Genomic DNA, 23,887 nt, shown 5'->3' on the forward strand with positions numbered 1-23,887 from the left:
AGGTAGGAAACTTGCACTCTGAAAGAAAGGAGAGGGGAGGGTGTTCTGCAGCAGGAGTGCCGCCCTTCACCCCCATGCTCCCCCACACTCCCTCTTCCCTCTGCAGCAGGGCCCTGGGATGCAGTACTGGGGGTTCTGTTTTCCCCAGGGAAGCCCAAGGCTGCCCCAGGCCGAGGCTGACTGTGGGCAGCAGCTGCTGCAGAAGGGGATGTGAGCCCATCACCTGGGCACCTGGGCTCTGTGGGGGCACCGATCGTGTTGGATACCAGGTGCATGAGGCTGCTGAGAGCTAGCAGAGGATTTGGAAAGCAGGAGAGGAGCAAGGGGTGGGGAAGATGCTGTCCTCAGTTTGCAGGCCATTGGCTCCCCCAGTGCTCTGAGCAGGCTCTCACCCCAGCAGGGTTTTTCTGGTCTTTTCCAGAACAGTCTGGGCTCTGCCAGGGCTGGGGTGAGTCCTGGGGAAGCCAGTGCAGGAAGAAGGAGGCAGACAGACGGTTACACCAGCCCTGTGGTGGGTAATGGGGTGTGAGCCCTGGTGCAGGTGGCTGATGGCACCAGGGAAGGCATCAGATCCCAGCCGCAGCAGTGCTGGTTTCCTCCCACCAGGAGCGGCAGGAGCTGGCAGCACTTCCCCGTGGCCGCAGGAGACCAGCATCGTCCTCACTGAGTGTCTGAATCCATCGTCACCTCCGCTCCCAGCTGAGCATCTCTAAATGGGGAGAAATGAGTGCAAATCATGACTGAGGAATATCTCTTGGCATCCCAGTAGAGAGACCCAGGCTGCACTAAATACAAAGAGACGCTGTCAAAATTGGGAAATAAACCTTCAGCAGCACAAATAAGTTACTTAACCTATTGATTTTTTTAAAATATATTTTTTTCTTTTAAGACCTGGGTTTCAGGGAAGGCTTTTCTCATGTGGCAATAAATACTCTGGAGGAGGAAGGAGTGGTCTGTTTGGGTTTTTGTGTTTGGGGTTTTTTTTTTTACATTTGATTTTTTTGGTCCTTAAAACAATGGTTTGGAAAGAAGGAATTGTTGCTGAAATGACTGACACCTGTGACTGCTTCTCTCTATCAGGAACTAGGTGGTGGGTTCTGCAGAGGAAGGAGGAGTTAATGGACTGGAAATGGGCATGAATTGTTCTTTGAAGAAATAATTCATTTCAAGTAATTTTCTTCTGAATGTTATGCTTTGAATTACCTTGCCCTGCACAGGGGCTGCTCTGGGCAGAGACCTGTGATTCCCAAAGCCCTTTTGTGGTGGGTGGAGGTTCCCACCACCTACCCCATTCTGTGCTGGTACCCCTGGAGCTTCCCCAGAGCAGGAGGCTGGGGGCATGGGGCTGTGGCCATCCCCGAGCCAGGCAGGGGGACAGGGCCACTCTGTTTCCATGCTCCAGGGATGCTCTCCCTGCCCATGGGGCCCTGGTGCTCTCCCAGCTGGGTCGTGCCACGGGGAAGGGCTGTGCTGGTGTCAGCACGAGGAGCCCACATCAGCACTAGAGTCTGAACCCAGCGGCTGGTGTGCCTGGGCCAGTGTTCCCCCCATAACCAAAACCCTCTCCCAGGCCCGCCTCCCTGCTTGGTTTAATTTTTTAAGTTATTCTTTTGTTGTTATGGTGTGGTTTGGTTGTGTTCACTCACCTGAGCTCCCAGCCTACCTCCTCCCCTGGCTGTTCCTCTACATCAGGGGTTTTCAAATGGGTGCTGTCTCCATGGCTTGTTGTGCCTGGGATGATTTGTGGAGGAGAAGGTTGTAGCGTTCGATGTCGGTAGTGTTGTTTTCCTGCAGCGCACGCAGACCTTTGCAAATAATCTAATAATGCAGGAATGTCAAACTTCAGCTGTGGAAGGAAATCCTTTTATACAGGGATTGTCAAGTCTCTAAACAAGTATCAGAAATGAGCTCGTATCAATGTGGAGCGTGTTTATTCTCTCCGTCAGAGAGATGAACAACCCAATCCACTCTCCCAGGCAGCTGTGGATTCAAGTGTCGGCTCGTGGACCTCAGGAGAGCTCCGTGCCCGGCCCTGCAGCTTGTGGGGCTGTGGGTTTGCAGGACTGACCGCCCTTGGGGGGCCATCGGGGGTGAGAGCAGCTGCAGGCACGGCAGGCAGGCAGTGGGGACCAGAGAGCAACCATCCCACAGCGCCCCAGAGCGGGGGATGGTGAGCCTCAGGGTTGCCCCCACACGAACCCTTAAAAAGGCAAATTTCAAAATGATGCATGAGGCAACCCCCCGCACTTCAGTAGCTGTGGGGTTTTTTTGTTTGTTTGGTTGGGTTTTCTGTTTTTTTTTTTAATTTCTTCCCTGGATGCCTTAAGCTGAAGATGCAGTTGCTGGGTAGCTCTGCTATTGAAAAAAACCACAGGGTTTGGACTGCGTCAAAACAAACACGAGCAGCACTTGGTTGCCAGCAGGAAGGACTGACCCCGTCTCGGTGTGGTTCTGGGCATCCTTGGGGAGTGCTAGGCTGGGGCTGTGTCACCAGGGGCCATCCCTGTGCCCGGGCAAGTGGGTCCTCCCAGGGTGATCCTCCCAGGGCCCCGGTCAGGGCAATCCCCTAGGAGGTGCTGCTGATGTGGTTGGGACCCCCAACCCCTCCCAACCTCTTATCCAGCTATTCAGAGCTTCGCTGCAACCTCCAGCTCTGCAGGCTCACCTTTGCCACCTTCCAGATGGGCATCCCAGGGAAAACATGCATGCGAACCTCACGGGCGCGTGAGCTGTGAACGCAGTGCACACAGTGCCCCCGGGGTCTTTGTGGTGTCACCACGTGGGAACAGCCACTGCATTCCCCCACCTTGCAGATGCCCACCCTGAGCAGAACCAATGGCACATGCAAAATTAAGCAGTAGGCAGAAAACCTGGCGTTAATGGAGATAAGGAACATTTCATCCTTCAGAGCGAGTCCCTGGGCACATTTGGCTGGAACAGGAGCCCTGCAAGGGAGGCACCAGCTATTTCAGAGCAATAGCGAGTGTGCAGATTAGGGACCTTGTTAGGCAGCGAGTGCCAACATCTGTCTGGTCTGGGAGCTGCCGGCTCTGCTCTCACTTCTCTGTGTGAGCAACCTTTTCTCCTATCCCTGTCAGACACACAGGGGTTCATCAGGGCTGTGTGGCTGCAACAGCAGACAGCATCTGCTCTGGGCCTTCTCACTGGTGAATTAAAACTGAGAAGGAAAATTAAACCATGCCAGTGTACCCAAGACGTGCAGATGCTTGGCTCTTCCCCTTCCCTGTCCTGGTGTGTCCATTTGTTGTCCTGCTGTGGTGGCAGAAAATCAGCTGGAAATGGGTCTTAATTCAGGCTCTACATCTGGAGGTGTTCCCATCCCTGAGAGGAATTTATGCTCTTTTTGCTTCCTCGCAGCATGATTAAAACATCTTTGATGATACACTGGAAGATCCTGGCAGGTTTCAGCCCATGAGGTGCAGTCACACAGGCTGAGCACCCGCCATCCTGGCTGGCTGGTGGGGGCCGTGCCACCCCTTGTACCAGGGCCGTGGGAGCTGAGCCTGGGATGGGGACCTGTGCCCAGGACAGATGGTCCCTGCTGGGTCATGTCTCCAGCTCCTGCTCTGGCTGCACCTGTGGGTGGGTGCTTTGCAAAGAAGGGATGTCAGGTCTGAGAGGGCACTGTTTGTAGGCCCTGTTCAGCGTGGGTTCATTCAGGTCCCCTTGCTGGCTGGTGGCAGAGAAGGGTCCCCTGGCCACACAGCAGCCGCAAGACTGGACTGCCTGAACCGCGGGGCTTGCTTGCGCTTGGCCTTTGGTGCTTTTTCCTGCTGCACTTCACCCGGTACATGAACCCCATACTTTGGTGGGTGGGTGTTTTGCCTCCACACGTGACTCTGGGCGATCTGATGCTTTTGCTTTGCTCAGGATCCAGCCTAGAGCCCCTCTCCAGAGGCAGCCGTAGTTGCTTGCTAGCTCCTGGCCGAGGGGGGCCGTGCTCCACCATTCTGGGAGGCGGGGCGGGGGGGGAGTGGCTGGAGCCTGCTGTGGTCCATGGTAAAGGTCTCTCTGCTCTGAGCAGAGTCCGTCCCTGGGTCCTCACTGTGATGTCTGGGCACGGGGGCTGTTTCCCCTGGGCGCAGCAGCTGGTGACTCCCGAGCTCCTCCAGCATCCTCCCCCTGCTCCTTCCCAGTGCTGCGTGGTTGCCGCCGGCTCCCAGGAGCTTTCCTTCGGGAAGCTGGAGCCCTTCGCTGCTGCTGCTTCTCTCTCGATGTCCCAAAGCAGGACCCTCTGAAGCCAACCAGCCACAGCTGCCAGGCGCCTGGCTCATCCAGTACTGCTGCTCCCTCCTTCCCCCAGCTTTTAACTCTAGAGGGAGTAATGAACGTGGGCAGAGATCAATGCTCTGCTCTGCTCTGCTCTGGGCTTTATTCTGACATGCAGAAAACACTGCAGCAGGTAGAACTTTTTTAAAACTATTGATTTGTAACGCAGGTATGAGACAGTGCAGCTCCCGCAGTTGTGTGCTGGGCTCTTCCCAGCCGGGCTGGGGGCCCCTGCCTCGCAGGGTGGTAATGTGAAAAATACTCCTGCTCTTTCTGCTGGAAGAACCCTGCTGAGGAAAGGGTGAAGAAACGCAGTTTGCATTTTCAAGTCCCAGTTAAATAATCTATTTGTAGCAAGCATCTGTCATCTCATAGCAGAAAACACCTGAAATAATCTGATTTTTACTGTCTATCTAGAGAGCAAATATCCTTCAGATTGCTATGTAGCACACAGATAATATCATGTGAGTGAAGTCTGCATCTGTGCCTTCCCTTCAGCAATGAAGCTTCGTGTTCAGGGTGGAGATATACTGCCTTCGGGCTCCTTTTTACATTTTTCAAATTTTCAAAATAGGTGTATAAATTGTATAGGTCATGGTGTCATGGTTCTGATCTGCTGCAAGGCACAGATTTGGGGAAACACTGGTGATGTCACTGGATTTGCTTTCTAGATTTGTACAGCTACAGGAAGATCAGGATCTTGACCCTTATATAAAATGCTTTTTGTAGCAGGAGCAGGTTTGCCGTTCCCAGCCTGGCAGGGTGGTTGTATGGAACAGCCTTTCTCCTGCTGTGACCAGCAACACCCTGGCCGGGCCAGGAGGGCAGCTTTGCGCCCACACCTACCCACGCTCTGTGTTTTTAATTTTGAGAGGAATGTTGTGTGGTCTGGAGTGGTGATCCCTGACACACACAGGGTATTGTGCCTTTGCTCTTCCCTTAATGTTTAAAACAAAAACAAAAACAAAAGGAGCAAACCACCCCTGGATATGCCATTTTACTCATCTGGGGGAGGTGGGTGAACACCAGCAACTGTTCCTGCTCCTGGGGCTGCAGCAGGGAGCAGGCCAAAGCTGCAGGAGCCCGAGTGCCGCTCCCTAATTACCCCATCATCATCTTTCCCTATGAATCATTTATTTTCCCTGGCAGAAGGGGTGAGGTGCATCCGTCGGCCTCGCTTCCCGTGCAGTTTTTAATGGGGAGGGGTGGGCATGGCGCCCCTGGTATCGCTCCCTGCCAGTGCTCAGGCTGGGCTGTACCAGACCAGGCTGTACCGAGCTGTACTGGGCCCCGCCATACTGAGCTGGGCTGGGCTGGGCTGTACTGAGCTGTACTGAGCCATAATGAGCTGGGTCAGGCAGTACCGAACCGTACCGAGCTGTACTGGGCTGGGCTGTTCCGGGCCGTACCAAACCATACTGAGCTGTACTGGTCCGGGCTGTACGGGGCTGTACCGAGCCACACTGGGCTGTACCAGGCTGGGCTGTACCGGGCCCATCCGGGCGGAGCCGCGCGCGGCGGCGGGCGCTGTCCCGGGTGCTGAAGCCGCCCCCGCCGGGACCGGCGGCTCCCGCGGGCCGGGGCGGGCCGGGTCCCCGGCGGAGATACCTTCCCTCGCGTGCGCCCTGCGGAGCCGGGCAGGTCGGTGCGTGGGACCCTGCGTGGGCGCGGGGGTCCCGGCGGGGCGGTGCGTGGGGTCTCGCGCGGGCGCGGCGGGCCCGGCCCCGCCCCGCGCAGTTTAAGAATGAACCGTGGGAAAAAACTTTGGGGGGTGTGCGCGCGGGGCCGGGATCCCTCCGCCGGGCGGGGGAGGCTCCGGGCGAGCCGTGGCACCGCCTCGGCGCGCGGCGCCCTCCGCGCGAGGGAAGAGCTCCGCAGCGCGGCGGCGCCGGGACCGCGGCGCAGCCCCGGGGACAGGGCTCGGCCCGGCGGCGCCGCCGCCCCCGGGACAGACGCGCCCGCGGCAAGATGGGCGCCCTGGCCCTGGCCCTGGGGATTTTCCACTACCTGGGGCTCTACCTGCAGCTCGGCGCCGCCTCCCGGCACCCCCAGTGGGACGCCCCGGCGGCGGGCAGCGGTGAGCGCGGGCAGCGGAGCGGGCGGCGGCCGGAGCGGCGGTGCGGGATCCGGGGCTCCGGCGGCGGCTGCGGCCCCGGCGGGGAGCGGGGCGGGGGGCGGCTGCGCTCGGACCGCTCCCGAGGATCGGGCCCCCGCGGTGCCGGTCTACGACGCTGCCGGTCCGCGTCCGTCTCGGCCGCGCGGGGCTGGCGGCGGGTCGGGGCGGTCCCTGCCCGGGCAGCGGGACGGGTGGCTGGGGGCGGGTGCCCGGTGTCCGCCGCGGCGCTGGGCTCCTCCGCCGCGGGCAGCACCGCGTCGCGGTCCGTCGCGCCGGCGGCTCCGGGAGAAGGGGCGGCTCGGCCGAACCGGGGCTGGGCTCCGCCGCTCCCGTCCTGGGGCCCGGGGGGCGGCCTCTGGCTCCGCCGCTGGGCTGCCGAGCCCGAGCGGGGGGGCGGTGGGGGGGACTTTGCACGGTGCGTCCCCGTCTGCACCCCCGTGCAAGCAAGCGTGCACCCCCGTGCAAACGCACACCCCCGTGCACGGCGCCGCGATCGCTGCGCGCTGCCACACACCACTGGCAGCGGGAGCGACGCTCCCAGCGGGTGCAGCAAGGCTCCGCTCCCGGCTCCTGCTCCCCGCCTGCCGCGGCTGCTCCGGTGCGCGGCGAGTCGGCGGTGCCGCCAAGCCCGCCGTGGGTCCGGCCGGGGGGTCCTGCCGGGGGCTGCGAGAGGGGAACCTCTTTCTGCAAACCCCTGCGAAAAAGTCTGTCCAGACGTGGGGGGCAGTTCCCGCCCGTGGGGTGCCGAGCAGGTGACGGGAGACGGAGTCCCCTCAGAGGAGGGCACCGAAACCCTCCTTGTCTCTGCGGGGTGACATGGGCGGGTCTGAATCTGAGCCCAAGGAGTGACCGCAGGGTGCGTGCTGGGTACCTGGAACGCAACCATCCCCCTCACATGGCGACGGAGCTCCGGGCGCGCGGAGGGGAGCTGCTCTCTGCCCCGAGGAGCCTCCAGGCACGGGGAGCCTCGGGGCCGGGGCCGTGCTGGGGAGGCGGGCAGCATCCTGCAGCGACGCGGTGCATGGGCCGGTGGGCACCTACCTGCGCGGGGAAGGGATGGTCTACCTTTGCGCTGGGGGCATACAGGCAGGAGGGTTTCTGGACCTGCCAGCCTGGTGTGCCGGAAGGAGATGTGGGCGAAAAGCCTCCATTAGCCGCTGCTGCTCCCCTCAGAAATTCAGCAATAGGCAAATAAATAGTGAAATGGTCGCTGCGAAGGAGCAGGGAGCCAAGGAGAAGAAATATTTTGGGAGGGCGAGTGCACTTTGGAGCCACATTACAGCTTGCTACTACGAGCAGTTCTGCAGCAACTCACTTAATCACAACAGAAACCTTTATTAACGATACTGAAAAGCAGTGAATAAGTGGGTCATGTATAATAAGCCATTTGTGTTCAGTAGGTGAATACCAATTTGATAAAAGCTGTGTGTGCTGAAAACCTGTATAAATTGCTGTTTAGCAGATCGGAGATTGATCATTTCATTACTCGCTGGTACAGCTTTCCCTCTGCACTGTGAAAGCCTGGCGGGTTGGGCGTGTGGAGCAGGAGAGGGGCCAGAGCCGATGGGATGGATTTGGCCGTGGCCAGCGGGGTGGGCAGGTCCTGCCAGGCTCTGGCCACAGCAGGCAGCGTCCGGAGCTCGCCGCCATCTCTGCCCAGTGCAGGCGGCCTGGAGGAGCCTTTGCTGCGCTGTGAGGGTCTGGCACAGCTCGGGAGTGTGTTTGCTGTTGTCTTTAACTTGTCTGCGGTGGATGCAGTGAGGGAGTTGAATGGGAGCAGGGTGTGCTCCACAGGCGTCGGCAGGCGGCTGCGAACGCCTCTCGGGGTGAGGATGGCTCCCCCACCCTGCCTCCCTGCAGGCGTGAGCAATGTGCCTTCACTCACATGGCAGCCAGGGCTGCTGGGGAGAGGAAAAGTCTCAGTCAAAGAAAGTCCTTTCCCTGCCCCTACAGCAAAGGCTCTGTCTCCAGCAAGGATGGAGCGAAGATCACCTCCGTCTGCCCCACTGCCCCCAGGAGAGTGCCCGAGCCACAGGATCCCTCCTCACCATCCCTCCCCTACCCACAGTGCTGCCTCTCGCCTCTCCCCTCCTCTCTTCTCCTCTCCTCAGGCTGGCGCCTTCAATTATTCATGCCCCCCCGTTGCAGACAGCCTGTGCATGCTGGGCTGGTGCCATGGGCTTTCAAACCAGTGCTAGCTGGGAAGCTCCAGCCACCTTCCCAGCCTGCCGGCTCCTGGAGCAGAGCAGGGAGAGCTGTTCGGTGAGCAGCTTGCATTCCCAAGGAGGAGAAGCCTGGCTCCTTCCTTGCATCGTTTGCAAGCGTTAGTGTTTCACCATCAATAAAGCTGCTGTTGAAGGGCTGAAGGCTGGAAGGAGCGGTGCCCTGGCTCCCTGGGGTGCTGCCCTTCTCCTTTCTCACACACCCTGATGATTATTCTATCAATTACTTTCATAAACACTTTGCATTCTGCCTGATTTTTTCATGCTTCCTGATGGGAATTCTCCACCCGATGTGTTTTTCCTGCTGGTGTTCGTGCAGTCATTCAACGCAATTACTTCTGACACCTCTCCTCATCAAATGTCTGTGCTTTCTTTTCCCTTGAAGAAGCTGACAGACGATGGGCCAGACACTGGGAATTATTACGTTAGGACAGTGACAGCTAATTTTAATCATAACGTTCCCTTTGAGCGAGGCAGAAAATCAAACGAACAGTCGGTGCGGCTGCGCAGGGTCTGGGAGCCATGGGCAGCGCGGCGGTGCCGGGGCGGGGAACGGGCACCCAGAGAAGGCCAGGGAGCTGGCGGCTCCGCTTCACTCTCTACTTCGGGAGGTGCCAGGGCTGGGGCCAGGAGGATGTCCATGCAGGGACCTGGTTGGGTGCTCTCCCCATCGTGGGTGCTCTGGGATTTTGGCTCCCAGTGTGAGGACTCGTGCGCCTCAGGATGGACAGCGCTTCCCAGCCCCATCCACTGACGACTGCCTGTGTCTGGGCTCCTCTTCTCCGTAGCTGTTTCCCCTGGCTGCGGGTTTACCTCCTGCTTGGCTGCCCCCTCAGCGCATCGCCGGGCACTGGGGCCATCTGGGGCTTGGCTGTGCCGGATGTGTTGGTGCCTTGCACCACGTGCTCCACACAGAGCTGCTCCGGGACAAGCCCACCGGCTGCGGGGCAGGCAGAGCTAAGCAGGAGGGCACTGTGCTCGTGAGCACTGGGTGCTGACGGCTCTGCGGGACAGGTACTGGCAGCAGCTGCTGGTGCCAATTGCTCATTTTGGGTGCTAGGTATGAGACTGGGGGGCTGATCTCCAGTGAGCGGAGTTCCTGTCTGCCTCACCCTGGTTCCTGCCTGCTGCCAGTGCCCTGCCTGCTGGGAATCATCCCCTGGCAGACATCAGCACCAAAGTGTGTGGTGGCTGAATGACGGTGCACAGCACTGCTAAGGGTCCTGTTGGGAGACGTCGTAATAGGCCATTTTAGGTTTTCACTACTTTCACTATCAGGTAACTGCTCTTCCTCATTCCCCCTGGGAGGGAATTGTCTGAGAACCACCACTCCCTGGGAGCCGGCTGGGAGCAGCGCGTCCACTTGCCTGCAGAAAGCTCCTCAAAGCTGGGGCTGGGCTGGGGGAGGATACTCACCGCTGGCGTCTCTTCTGCTGTGGTAGTAAAACCTGGGCAGCGGGGAGGCTGCTGGGAGGGCAGGTGCTGGGGGGGCAGCCCAGCCATAATGGTTCACTGTTAGAAATACTCACAGGTTTCAAGGTTAATTCCAGCTCCCTGGCAGGGTGAGCTCTGGCCTGATCACAATCACCAAATTAGCTGGATTTTTTTTGTTGTTTTTAATTTATGCTGCAAATTTGAGCTAATTCTGCTGCTAATATGACAGTAAATAGGGGCAGAGAAATAGTGCTCCCATCCCCAGTGTGCCAGTAGGAGACCTTCCATCCTGGCTGGCATTTGTGGCATTCCAGTGTGGAGCTTCCCTTGGAAAGGGCAATTGCAGGATTGCTGGTGGAGAGCAGAGCTCCCACAGCACCAGGGCCAGGCTGCGAGTGCCTTGGCACTGGCCGAGTGCTCACCGGGATGGCACCCACCAGCAGACCTGGGAGCTGCCTGAGTGGGTCTGTGGCTTGATCTGTCCTGGGCTCCAGTCCTGGCCCTCGTCTCGTCCCTGCTGGCCGCTTGCTGCCGAAGCCCTTTGCCACGGCACAGCTGCTGGAGTCGGAGCTGCCTGCCCTGCCCACGCTGGTGGCACCGGCCGTTACACCGCTGTGTTTATGCATTGGTTTGTGGCCGTGATGTGTTTTTGGTGACCCAGGGTCAGCATCCCTGCTCACAGGAGGAGATTCATTCGCAGATGTTAATGGGCAGATGGGAAGAGGAGGGAGGTTTTAGCCCAACCTGCATAGCAGATGCCAGCAACCCTGATGTCCCTGCTGCAGGGACAGAGTGGGCCCAGCACAGCCAGTGCGCTGGAGCAGTGCCTGGGCTTCTCCTCCCAGGCCCATCCAGGGGGACGCCCCCTGTGCCTTCTGATCTCCTGGGGTGACTCCTGCATGGGCAGCCCACACTGAGGGGCGTAGGGGCCCTGTGGCACCAAGGCGGGTCCATCCCTCCCCGGGTTACTGCCTGGTGCATGTGCCGGCATGTGCCGTAGGTGCTGTTGCTGCTGGCTGGACATCAGTGCCTCTGCAGCTGAGACTGTCCCTCTCCATCAGCTGAAGGTGGACGTGGGTACCTCAGGAGGGGAAGGTGTCGTTGGCTGTGGTTGCTGTCAGACATGTTTGCTTTTCCTGCAATGGTGCAGGCACGTGGGGCGGCGCAAACCCAATGGGTTGGGCAGACAGCCCCATGCCGGGGATGCAGGGCAGGGTTTGCGCGCACTCACCAGTGGGCAGGAGCAGGAACAGGCCCTTGACATCCATCCCCAGGAAGGGCTGAGCACTGTCAACAGCCCTGGCACTGAGCTGGAGAGTGTGGGGACGGGGGAGATGGTGTTGGACGGCTATCTCGGCAGCTCTACAGGGACTCCTCAGTGGCATCTCCACACACATGCGCCACAGCCGGCAGAGAGAGAGTGGTTTGGCTCTCCTGGGAGCACCAGCTGCCTTCTCCTGCCTCTCATTTTGCCCCATGGTGGTGGTGGGGCCCTGGCAGCGTCTGCACTGGGAACTGCTGGTGGAGGGGAGCCGGTGTGAGAGCAGTGTACTCCTCAGGGCAGGAGGGTGGTGATAGCAGCACCCACCTGCCAGTACCCTTGGCAGGTCTGGGTGCTGGTGGGGACTAGAACAGCTGGATGCAGCTTGGGGGATTGAGGGGTTGGCAGGATGCAGCTGCTGATGCTGCTTGGGGCCAGGCTCCATTGTAGATGCCGGGGACATGCCTTTGGCCGGGGTTGGGGTACCCTTTGCTCCAGCACGGACCCAGGGCTGCAGTTGCCCTGTCCAGAGCCGTTTCCCTTCCTACCATGTCTAACGGCGCACTCCTGCTGCTGGGGTGCGGGGAGGGGGCCACTAAGCGAGTGGATGACAGGAGTGCGAGGCTGAGCCAGCAATTAGTCCTCAGAGTGTCTTGACTCATCGAACCATAATAAATCATGAATTATGACTGGGAGCTTTGTGGAGGGAAGAATAAGCCACACTTGATCGCAGCCCAAGGCATAACAGTGGCAGCTGGAGGGAGGGACAAGGGCAACAGAGGCTGCTCCAGCAGCACGGTCCTGCACCCACCTGCCCCACGGCCTCCTGCTCCCCTGGGGGGAAGCTGGAAAGCCCCCAGCCCCTGTCCCTCCCCAGTGCAGGATGGAGCCAGCCCCTGTCACTGCTGGCCACCCAGCATGTGACCACCCAGCCACTCCAGCCTGACTGTGGCTCTGGCGAGGGGCTCCTACTCGGTTAGGCAGAGAAAGGAGTGTCTGGTTGACCAGTGCTGTAATGGTTCAGTGGGATAAATAACTCACAGAGCAAGTGCAAGCACTAACTAGGTGATTAACATGCATTTGCAAATGTCCAATACATATTTAATCACCCTCCAATCCATGTTTACACAAATACTAACCTGTCTGCGTGCCCACATCACCGTTTAAGCTGTGGCCACCCCAGCAACTGGTGGTTGGTGCCTTGTGTGGGCTGTGGCAGTGGGGGCCCTGGAAAGCCGACACGGCTCCTTGCAGGGCTCCACCAAAACTGTGGGCAGCAGGCAGGGTCCTGGCCAGGATCCTGGGAGCTGCGTGGCCTTGTATGCTCCACAGGACAGGGACAGGGTGGGGGTGCTAGGGGACAGGGCAGGGGTCCGGTGGGTCATTTCCAGGTGCTCCAGGCAATGTACGACCTGGCCTTTCCTGTCATGGGGTGGGGGGCACCCCCCTTCCCTCCTGCCCGCTGGCTGCCAGCAGCCCTCCTGCCCGTGCCGAGCGGGGGCTGTGGTAATGAATCCTGCCCGCCGTGGGGAGGGAGCGCAGCAGCCTGTATATCTCCGGTTTATGAGAGCACCAAGCTGTCCCAGCAGGCGTTTTCAATTCCGTTTATCTGTGTTTCCCCATTGAGTTCATTTTATTTCCCCTGATTTTTGTTTCCTGGAAGATTTATTGATCCTGATTTTCTCAGTTTATGACAGGTAGCAGGCCATAAAGCATGTGGAGCCGCCAGCCTGTCACCGGCCCCCTCCCTTCTGCTGGGAGGACGCGGCACCAATGTCAGTGGCCAGGAGAGGGATGGTGCTGGGTGATGGGGGGGCAGGGGTGGGCAGGGGACCAGGGCTCTGGTGGCTCTGGCAGCTCGGCTGTCCCTTGTCCCTGCCAGCGGTGCCGGTGGGAACAGTGTCTGGGCAGCTCAGCTGCCTTTGGTGGGGTCCTTGGTGCAGGGGCCATGCCTGGCCATGGGACTGCTTGTGGCTGGGGGTTGCCTGAGGGGGCTCGGATCTCCTCTGCCTGGGTCCCTGAGGAAGGACAGGGCTGGGGCTGGGGCTGGGGGTGCAGCAAGGCCCATCCCTGCCACATCGCCGCTGCCTGGGTGGCCAGGGTCTACGCATCCACTGGGGAGGGTGTGTGGTGCTGCTGCAGGGATGGGGACTGGCCCCTCTGTCCCTCCCCAAAGGTGTCCCCTCCCGGCAGCCCCATGGTGGCAGTGGGCTGGGGGGCGTCTGTGGACACACACTGCCATTCAGTCCTACCACCATGGCCCCCTTCCACCTGGCCTCCAGAGGGTCCCTAAATTGCCCATCACTTCCAGAGGCCCAAGCAGAGGCAGGGCCATAACAGTCCTCATTAAAGCAATTCTTTACTTCACCTTTGCCAGCAGCTGCAGGTCTGATGCTCCTGGCCTTTGCTTTGGCATCTGCCACCACTCGAGGAGGGGGGGTCAGGCCAGCTGCCACTCGATCATGGACCAGTGCACGGGAGGCAGGGTGCCCAGCAGATGTGGCTGTGCCGGGGCTCCAGCTACAGCCTGCACGGGGCTGAGCCGGCCACAGAGCTGCGTGTCCGCTCAGCGCAAGGGTGATTTTTAGCACACCCTGCAAAAGCACAGTTAAATCCTCCTGCTGGGGTTCAGCAGCTCTGCAAACATCTGAGGTCTCAGGTTCCCAGGTGGGGACTGGCTCCACAGCCCACCCAATACTGACCATGTACAGTCCTGTGCAAAGGCTGTGAGGTGAGCGCGGGCCAGAAACACCAAGAAAGGTCTGCTCCCAGCAAAGGAGTGACTCGGTGGCAGTGGTCACTTGTTCCTGCAAACACCAAGCCCTGAGATGCCTCTGCCTCCTCCTCACCTCACCAATGCGCTCCTTTCCCGATGGCTCAGCCCTGGCTCTTCCAGGTAGCACTGCCGGTGGGAGGACTTCACTGCCCCCAGGGGCTGCCGACCCCCTCCGTCACACCCTGCCCATTTTTTGGTGGGGGTGGGAGAGATGGCCTGTCCCCCAGGTATCTTTCTGTCACTGACCCATTACCCAGAGTTTCTCCATCTGTCCGACTCTCATCTCACACCAGCTCTGCTGTGCTGCTTTCTCCTGCACAGATGCATTCGCCCCTACCTCGCTGCTTTCTTCCCAAGCTCCAGGTGCTCTGTCCAGGACATGGTGCCATGCAGTTATTATGAGCTTTTGTTGCTTTTCTCTGTAACATACCAAATCACCTTTCCCAGCTGAAAATCAGGAAGGAGGTGACCTGTGTGTTTCTAGCCCCTGGCTGCCCTGTTTGCTCAGTCTTGGTCACCCAAACCTCATCTGTACTCAGGAAGCCGAAATCCCCCAGGAGCTGGGGGACGAGCTGTCCTTACCTGAGCCTGCTCTCCTGGCACCTCTCCTTGGCCATCCACAGCATCCCACTCTCGTGGTGCCATGTGGGACTGTCCTGTTGTGATTCTGGGGCTGGGGACTGCACTGGCAGTGGCTGCTCCTTGGCTGGGGTGTCCTGGGGTGACTGCTGGGGCCAGGGGGGGCCCACCACAGCCCAGCACTCTGCAGGCACAAGCTGCATGGGCATCCCCTGGCACTGGGGTCCTGGAGCCCACTCCCCACACAGGGACCAGGGGTGGGAAGCTGGGATGGAGGGGAGGGCAGTGAGGCAGAGGAGGGGATGAAGGGCTGGGATGTGTGTGGTGGGATGTGGGGGGATCCATTGTGGTCTGTGGTCCCCACAGAGGCCATGGGAGGGAGGTCCCAGGGCAGGGGCTGCCTCGTGCGGGAGCCAGACACTGTGGGGCTGGATCTGCCCTCCTTTGGATGCACTTTGAGGTGGTTGAGCCCTGGGGTTAATGAATACACACGCTTCCCAATTAAAATCTGAAAGAAAGAAGGCGCTTGACTCAATCAAGCCTTTTCTCCACTCATCTGCCAAATTCCCTTCTGTGGGAGCAGATTTTAATTGTGTTGGGAGTAATTTGGACATGGCTGGAGCCCTCAGGCTGTCCCCCCTGCCTCTGCTCCGCACCCCAGCCAGGACTGCATGGTTCTGGGGGGCTGGTGTGGGGTCTGCCGGGACCTTCTGGCTTCAGCCATCACTCCTGCCGTTGGGAATCCTGCAGAGCAACAGCCTGATCCTGGGCCACGGTCAGAGAATGGGTGGGTGAGTGTTGGTTAATGGCTGGACTTAATGGCCCTGGCACTGCTACAGCAGGAGCACAGATGAGCCCTTTGCCATGTGTGAGGGGCAGCCGGCACTGGGCAGCATCGGACACTCCTGCTCTTCCCCCAACCTTCAACCACTGGAACTGTTCCCTGGCCTGGAATTCCCTCTGCTTTCCAGCGTGGAGCCCACACGCTGCCAGTGCCGGGGTTCCAGGTGAATGGGGGTGCAGGAGCCATGCTGGGAACCCCACCAGCAGAGCAGGGCTTGTTCAACTCCTTGTGCTGGGCATTTCCCTCAGTTCCCCTGCTAAAATGGATTAAAGGGAAGTGATAAGTATATGGGATTTCTGTGCATCCGGAGGGACAGGAAGATATTAAAGGTATTAACTTTTCCATCTGGGCTGGTAATTGTTCATTTTCAGAGGGGATCAGGGCTCGGTGACAAGCCCCAGGGAGCTGCACGCTGTTCCCAATGGGACGCGTGTCCCAGGGGACTCCAGTGGCACCGGAGGGACCCACATGGTGGCTTTGGGCGGGCAGTGCCAGCAGCATGAGGTGACCAGCAAAGACAGGAGGGCACAGGGCACCTGGTGCAGACCCTGATCCAGCCTCTGTGACCCGCCCGGGCTGGGCACCAGGTGCCGTGGCTCATGGCAGGGGTGGGACGGGCAGGGACAGGCAGGGCTGGCCAGCCCCACGCTGGAGCAGACTCCAGAGGGACTGGGTTCATCCCAGTGCTGTGGCCAGCCCCAAAGCGATGATCCTCGGGCAGTGGGAACAGGGCAGGCGGCCCACACACCCCACAGCCCCTGCCTGTGCCTGCAGCCCATGCCCACCACAGTGACAGGGGAGTGTGGGGGGGCTGGCAGCCCCTGGCCCAGCCGTGCTGGCATGGAGGGGACTCAGCCCCCCATCCCCGTGCTGTGCTAGGGAGAAGCCAGCGCAGAGTGTGACAATAACATTTGCTAGTGACCTGCACGCCGGGGCTGTCTTTACAGAGGAACAATAATCTCTCCAGAGGAGATGAAAAGAATTCTAATTACATCTCTGAACAATATTTGTTTTGAGCGAGGAAAGCAAACCATATGGCATGTGGGAGACTGTTTGGGGGCTGCATTAAACAAGGATTTGTTTTTCATTTATGCTCTGATCTAAATGGAGGTGCGATCATGCTTTATGTATTTATTATATTTTGGAGGCATGTGGGGGTCCCATGCCCACTCTGGGGCAGGGGGTCCCAGGGAGAAGCATGGGAGCAGGGGATCAAAGACTCCTGTTGCCTGCCTTTCCTCCTGCTGCTCTTTGCAAAGGGCCAGGAGGGTGAGGTGGCTCTGCTGGGCTGGGGAGGGGGCACTGGGTTGGGTGGGTGGGCGGGCAGGTGGGGATGGGAGGTGTACACCTGTGCCGCAGGGACCTGTGCCCTCTGCCAAGGGTGCCAGGTCTATTTGGCCAGGGAAGGGGCCAGGCGCTCCTGGTGACCCTGCTCACGTGGCCAGTGGCCTCGGCCGGGGTGGTGGCACATCCCTGCAGGCGCCCGCAGCCCTCGCCCTGTCTCCTGCAGCCCTCTTCACTGAGACCCCCCATGACATGACGGCCCAGGCGGGTGAGGACGTGGAGATGGCGTGCTCCTTTCGAGGCAGCGGCTCCCCCTCCTACTCCCTTGAGATACAGTGGTGGTACGTCCGCAACCACAAGGACTGGACGGACAAACAGACGTGGGCTTCCAACCAGGTAAAGCCCCTTGTCATCCCCTGCTGCAGCGTGGTGCCGGGCACAGTGCTGTCCCTGCACTTTCCCTGGGGCCTTTCCCTGCACTTGCCCTGGGGGTTTCACTTGCAATCGCTGTTGGGGCTCAGAGGGGACACTGTCCTGCAGCAATGTCCCCAGCACTGACCCAACCTGCAAACAGCAGGGTCTCACCTCACTCTGCTTCTTGCTCATGGGCAGAGGGGCGTCTGGGGTCCCACAGCGCTTGACCACGTATGGGGTGCACGGCGAGGATGTTCCGGGGTGTGGGGCCAGAGAGGCTGGGCTGTCTTAGCTGCCCTTCCCAATTAGCTGAGGGGCCACGTGGCCCATCCCCTGAGACTGACCCCAGGCAGATGCTTTGTCTTTGTGCTTGTGCCTTCTTCCATCTCACCATGAACTCATCCCCTTGCATCAGTCCCCTCCATCCCCCCCGGCCCTCCCTTGTTTTCCCCATTTCCGTGTGTATCGGTCTTGGCAAACAGCTGTCTCTTTATTTCTCTTTCTGTTCATACAGAGATAAGGGCCAAATAATGGGAAGGCAGCTTTAGGTATTTTAATGAGCCTTTATTATTGTGCCTTTGGCAGAGCTGCTACTGGTATTACCATAAATTGAGAGAAGCCTTGGGGAAGTGCTGCCACTCGGGGAGCACTGCTGGGGAGAGAAAGGGGTTGTGTGGTGAGGGGTGGCAGGGCAAGGGGTGGTGGGGATGCCCGGTGTGGGGAGCAGGCATGGGAGCAGGCTGCATGGTGCAGAGAAGACCCCGGCCACCTGGGCTGTGGTGCTGCTGGTGGCTGCCAAAGGGGACCCAGGGTGCTGCCTGGCTCTCTGGCCAGTTCGGGAATTTTTATGGTAATTGGGGCAGGCACTGGCTGTGAATGGGCTGAGGTTGCTGGGGACAGGGATCACTGCCGCAGTGGCAATGCTACCGTGAGCAGGTCTCCATCCCCAGCTCTGGGTCATGGGGAGTACCCACTGACGGACCCGAGCTGCAGCTGGGACACACAGGCGAGCATCCCATCCTCCCTGGTGCTCTGGTGCTGCCCTTCCCTCCCCTTCCCAGCTGCGCCACATGGCTCCCATCTGCCCTAGATGCCTGGGTTTACTGGGGCTGAGCAGCCCCTTCCTCCCTCCTCCTCCTCACTTTAGGCAGCCATCCTGCTTGGGGCAGCCATCCTGGGGGAGGGCAGGGGTCCGGTGGGCTCCTGCTTCCTCCCAGCTGAGCTAACGGTTCCTCTTCCCTCTCTGGTCTCTCTCCCCATCCCGCTCTTCCCAACAGCTTAAAGCATTGCCACAGGAGGAGCCTGCGAAGGATGCAACAAAAATAAGCGTGAGTTTGGCTAATGGTTTTTGCAGGCGCTCTGGTCAAAGGCTTGGCTGGAACAAACCCTGTGATGCCGGTGCACAGAGCTAGGGGGGTGGGAGGGTGTCCTGGGGTTTGTGGCTCTGTGCAAGGCTGGGTGCTCCAGACAAGGTGTCCCAGAAGGTAGGGGGGTGTGCTGGTCCCGCCGGTGCTGTGGGCTGGCGATGCTGTGGTGGGTGGGCTGGATCTGGCCCAGCCTTGGTGCTGGGAGCAGCCAGGGTGAGGGGTGGCTCCCCCATTCCTCTCCAGTCCAGCAGTGAGGGTTTGAGCTCCTGGACTGTGAGACCCATCTGGCTCCTGTTGGCATCTGAGGGACACATTTACACTGAAGAGAAAATAATCTAATTTACTCACATGATTAGCATCCCAAAGCCATTTAGGCTCATGTGAACAGAATGAGGAGACACTAATCAGTTAAATAAAATAAATGCTCTTGGCCTCCTGCTGTCAGATACATGCCCCCCACCCTTTTCTGCCTGCTGGCCCTCCCCACCTTGGGGGGCTCCGCCTTTGGGGGTACCACAGAAATGGCGCGATATTGGAAAGCACTTCCCACCATCACCCCTGCCTTGGCAGCCTCTTCTGGCTCTTCTGCTTTTCCCTCGCTGAGTGAGTGAAGTGGGACAGGGCTTGCCATGCACCCATGGCTCCTCGGGGCCAGGGGTCCCCCATGCCCAGGATCAGTCCCTCTGCCCAGCTCTCGTCCCTAGGAAATCAGTCATGCAGCAGGTGAAATGCCAAAAAGCTTCCTAATGGAGGGCATTGCATCTCATCTCCCATCTGTTGGGATCAGCGCATGTAAATTCTCTTGCTGGTAATGAATCCCCCATGGGGACCGTATCCCTTTGATCTGGTTGCATCATGGGTCCCCAAGGTTTCAGCCCTGTTTGTCACCATTCCTGCGATGGGCACTGTGATATGCCCACAATCCACGTCCAAATCCCAGCAGGTGCGTTCAGGATCTGTCCCTCTCCGGGGTGCCACGGCTCACTGCCCTGCAAGCAGCAAAGCGCTGGGACTGCTGCAGGAGCGGCCAGAGCCCAGGGTGCTGCCAGCCCTTGGGGATGATCCTGCCCACCGTGGGCAGCAGGAGCTGGCACGATACTTTGCAAAACACTGCTTGGACAGCTTGGGACTCCCCATATCTCCCCAGCCCTGCTCGCAGGGCACAGTGCTTTGCTCTCCCTGGTGAGGATGTTGGGGTCCCAGTGCCCGATGCAGATCAGGGGCCATGGGCACTTTGCAGCTGGGGGTCGAATCCTGTGCTGGGCAGGGACAGGTGGCCAGGAGCTGGTGCCATGTTAGAACCAAGGGAAGGCAGGTCCCATGGTGTGGCCAGTGCAGCTGCACGGAGCCCAGCTGGGGCGGCAGGAGGGGCCGAAGCAGGTGCCAGGGCTGCGGAGCCGTCCCAGGGCCAGCGCTCCTGCTCAGGCTGGCCATTGCATTTTTCAGCATAATTAGGCGGTTAATTTGCACACCGGAATGTAATCAATGCGTGTGCATATGTAACCAGGATTTATTTTGAAACACTTGGGGTGTGACGCTTCTGCCATCTCCTCCAGATCAAGCCAGCAGGGAGAGGCTTGGGTTTTAAACCTTTTTTTTTTGTTATTTTAAATGTCCTTGATTATTAAGTGTTTACAGAATGGAGGAGATAAATGAACATGGGTAAGACACCACCATGAGTGGTTCTGATAAAATTTGTGTTACAACCACGGCAGCAATTGACTGAGAACAAACGGCAGCGTCAAACAATGTGAGGTGATGTAAATCATACATAGAAACCACCGCATCAAGCACCCCCTTGGCTATTTTTTATCCACCAAAACACGCTTGGTGCTGGAGGCACCAGTACTGGCTCTGCTCGGAGCCGCTGTACTTTGCGGAGATGTGGAGAGGGAAGACGCTGCCACCCTTTGCTGTGTGATAGCAAATATGATGGATCTGCATTTATTTTCCCCCTCTTGAATTCTTTAAACCTGCTCTTTTGCCACCAAGCAGCAGCACTTTGCAGTACTGAGCTGGGGCTGGGCACGGCTGTAGCTGTCTGTCTGTCCCAGCCTGTGCAGGCATCTCTCCCCCTGTTCCTGCAGGGCAGTGCAGGCCATCACTTCAGACACCAGGGTTTTTTTTTTTAAGCTCCTTTCCCATAACGGCTTCGGCACCCTGGCACACACGCACCGGAGCCCAGCAGCTCACCTCCCCCAGTGCACAGCCCCCACCGCACCTGCCTGCGCCCTGCCCTGTCTTGGCCACATCTTGGAGCCTGCCTTGACCCATCCTTGGACAAACAGTCCTGCCATGGGACCAGGCGCCCTGGGACCCCATCCCTGGTGCTGCAGGATCAGTGCTCACAGCTGTCTATAGGCTCTGAGCAGCCCCAGAGCTGCCCCTTGGGGCGGCCCCGGCCACGGTGTGCGGCACTGGCTGCCTCTCAGCAGCCCACAGCGTGTGGGGCGGCCGGAGGCAGCTGCTCGCGTGTGCTCATGTGTGCTCACATTGCTTACAGGTGCAGGCACTGGCTACCCTGGCAGCTGCGACGGCTCAGCCTGTTGGTGGGGCTGGTGGTGGGGCCCCCATCCCTGCACTGCCGCCCGCATTTCGGTGCTGTCTCCTTTGCCTTTTGGGCCAGCAGTTTGCAGCTTTTTGGTTGCAGCTCCCAGCCCCATTTCTAAACACCATAAAATCTTCAACTAACAAATGCAGCAGCAAGTAGAAAAATGGCCTTTGCCATCCAGTGTGATTATAGGGAACAGAGCCAGGGGCCTCGGGGCGGGTTATAAATCTGATTTATTGACCCAGCCCAACAGCAGCCGCCGCTCTGGCTAGTGAGTAAGTCTTAAATTTCATTGGGTGATAAATACTGAGAGCGAATCAATTTAGTAGAAAAGCTAATTAGCCAGCGTGGTTCTGCATCGATCTCTGAGCCCCATGCGGCCAGGGAGTCCATCATACCGTGGTCCTGGGCTGGGGCCGGGGTCCCCCTGCACCTACTGCCTGGCTCCGCCCTCCTCTGCCACATCCTCCCCAGCACGTGGCTGGGGTGCAGCATGGCGGCACGTGGGCAGGGGTGGCACTGACCTGAGTGTCTGGGGCCATGGGGGTCCCAGGGGCTGCCTGAATCCCTGTCTGCTCCACCGCAGGTGGTGAAGGTGGTCGGCAGCAACATCTCCCACAAGCTGCGGCTGTCACGGGTGAAGCCGGCGGACGAGGGGACATATGAGTGCCGGGTGATCGACTCCAGCGATGGCAAGGCGCGGCACCACAAGGTGAAGGCGTACCTGCGGGTAGAGGCGGCGGGGGGCGTGGGGCACCCCCAGGACACCCAGCTGCGGGGCGCCCCACTGCTGGACCCCGCCGCGCCGGGCTCAGCCCATGCGCACCACCATCACCATCACCACAAAGCCGGGAAGGAGCTGAAGAAGCGCTCGGTGGACGCCTCCTGTGTGCTGTAGGCAGGCAGTGCCGGGGGGACGCCGGAGCCCCCCACCACCCTGGACTCAGTGGAGCTGGCGAGGGTCCACGCCCCCTGCCAGAGACTGGTCCCACCACCCTTTCTCACCCACTGCTCCCTCCTCCCACTGGCCACTGCTGGCTCAGTTTCTTCCCCAGCCCTGTGGTGCAGGGGTGCCAGGGCTCGGTGTGGGAGCAGGACCGAGTCCGTGCCAGGGGTCACATCGCTGGGACCATGCCTGGGCCATACACCCACACATGGTGGTCCCCATCCCCACTGGCCCTGTGTGGGCAGGTACCCCACTGCTTGCTGCCACCCACGGTGCCATGGGCCGCGTTGTGCCCCAGCTTTATGTGCCCGGCGGAGGCACCCCCTGCCCGCAGGACCCTCCCTGCCTTCCCTAGTGCTTTGCAGAACCAACAGTCCGTTCCCGTAGGAGGCCCAGTTTAGTTGCTCTGTTCCAGCCCCGCAGTGCGTATATAAGTTCTAGCATCCATCTTACAGACCGTGTATATTGCCTCTCCCTGCCCCTGCCTTCCCCAAAGCCGCCCCAGCATGTCAAGGCCTGAGCTCAGTGGTGGAAGAACGGCACGGCATGGCATGCTCCCGGCACACTCCGGCACACTCCCCAGCACAGCTGTGGTGCTGTGCGCTGTGCTGCGGCTTCACCCAGCCAGGCAGCTGCCTGTGGCCCATGTGTGCCCGGGGAGCTGTGCTGTTGGGCCTGGCTTGCTTTCACCCATTGGTCCTCCTGGCCCTTTGCATTTCATGGAGGACAGAGGGCTCGGCTGTCAGCCCCAGCTGCCCTCTCTCCGCCCCGGCTGCCCGTGCCAGCGCAGCTCTCGGCCCCCACTCGTGGCCAAGCTCCCCTTCCTCCACGGCACCGCGCTGCCCTGGACAGGGTCCGGCTCATGGGCTCCTGCATCGCAGTGCAAATGGCAGAGCCCATCCCCAATGCCCCCAGGGGTAAACACCTCTGCTGGGGACAGGGCCACAGGGAGGGAGAGGGGGGTCCCAGGCCTCCTCATCCGGGTGCCAGGCGCTGCTCCCCTGTCGCCGCTCACCCACGCCGCCAAGCCTGCCGCCACCAGACCTGCTGCAGCTAATAAAGCTCTTTAAATGAAGCCTCTGCGAGCATGTGGTCTTTGTCCCTGGCACATGAGGGGATGTAGTTTTGGCACTGTCTTGGCTAAAAAGGGGCACAGCTGGAGTTGCCCCTGGAGGCTGCTTGGTGCTGGGCTGGGGCTGGGTCAGGAGGGTTGGGATGGGGATGGGCATCGTCACCAACAGCTGAAGGCTCAGACTCTTTAAAAGCTGCAGCTGGGGACCTGAGTGGGGGGAGCTGGGTCTGCTTGTGAGCTGGGTGATGTTGCCCTGGGGGTGCAGGGTATGGCTGAGTCCCAGGTGAGCAGGGGCTGCTCTACACTTTGGCTACAGGTTGCTGGGGGCTGCAGGGAGGCTGGGTGGGCTGCTGGGGCTCTGGCCTCTCTCTGTGCTGCTGGGTATCAGCTCTGATCACTGCCAGGGCTCCTGGATCACAGGCCTTGCCTCTGGCCAGGTGGGAGGTTTGGGTCCCCAAAGCAGGGGTGCTGGCTGTCCCCTGGACAAGGCTCCGCCCAACATGTAGGAGAGGAGCTCCCAGCATTAGCAGAACCTGGCTTGGCCCTAGCTGCTAGGAGTCCCCAGGCTGCTTTGCAGCTTATTAATCCCTGGAGCTCCATAGCACTCACCTCTCACCTTGCTGATATGAAACAATTTGTCATGTGTTAGAGTAACAAAAGCAAAAGCTGTTGGCCTGGTGTCAGCCAGTGTGGGTTGCAGAGGAAGGGCACAGTGTGGCTGGTGTCCTTCT

The 23,887-nt window shown here is 59.7% G+C and overlaps 1 protein-coding gene across 1 annotated transcript; it reads left to right on the top strand.

Annotated features, from left to right (window-relative positions):
* The first annotated feature begins 6,158 nt into the window (after positions 1-6,158).
* Positions 6,159-23,152, top strand: VSTM2L (V-set and transmembrane domain containing 2 like). The gene is made up of 4 exons (XM_075108555.1): positions 6,159-6,367; positions 17,033-17,202; positions 18,498-18,548; positions 21,725-23,152. The coding sequence occupies exons 1-4, from the start codon at positions 6,259-6,261 to the stop codon at positions 22,034-22,036; spliced, it is 642 nt and encodes a 213-aa protein (XP_074964656.1). The 5' UTR covers positions 6,159-6,258; the 3' UTR covers positions 22,037-23,152.
* The last annotated feature ends 735 nt before the right edge of the window (positions 23,153-23,887 follow it).

This window comes from Phalacrocorax aristotelis, chromosome 13 (genome assembly GCF_949628215.1).
Source record: "Phalacrocorax aristotelis chromosome 13, bGulAri2.1, whole genome shotgun sequence".
NCBI classification, from domain to species: domain Eukaryota; kingdom Metazoa; phylum Chordata; class Aves; order Suliformes; family Phalacrocoracidae; genus Phalacrocorax; species Phalacrocorax aristotelis.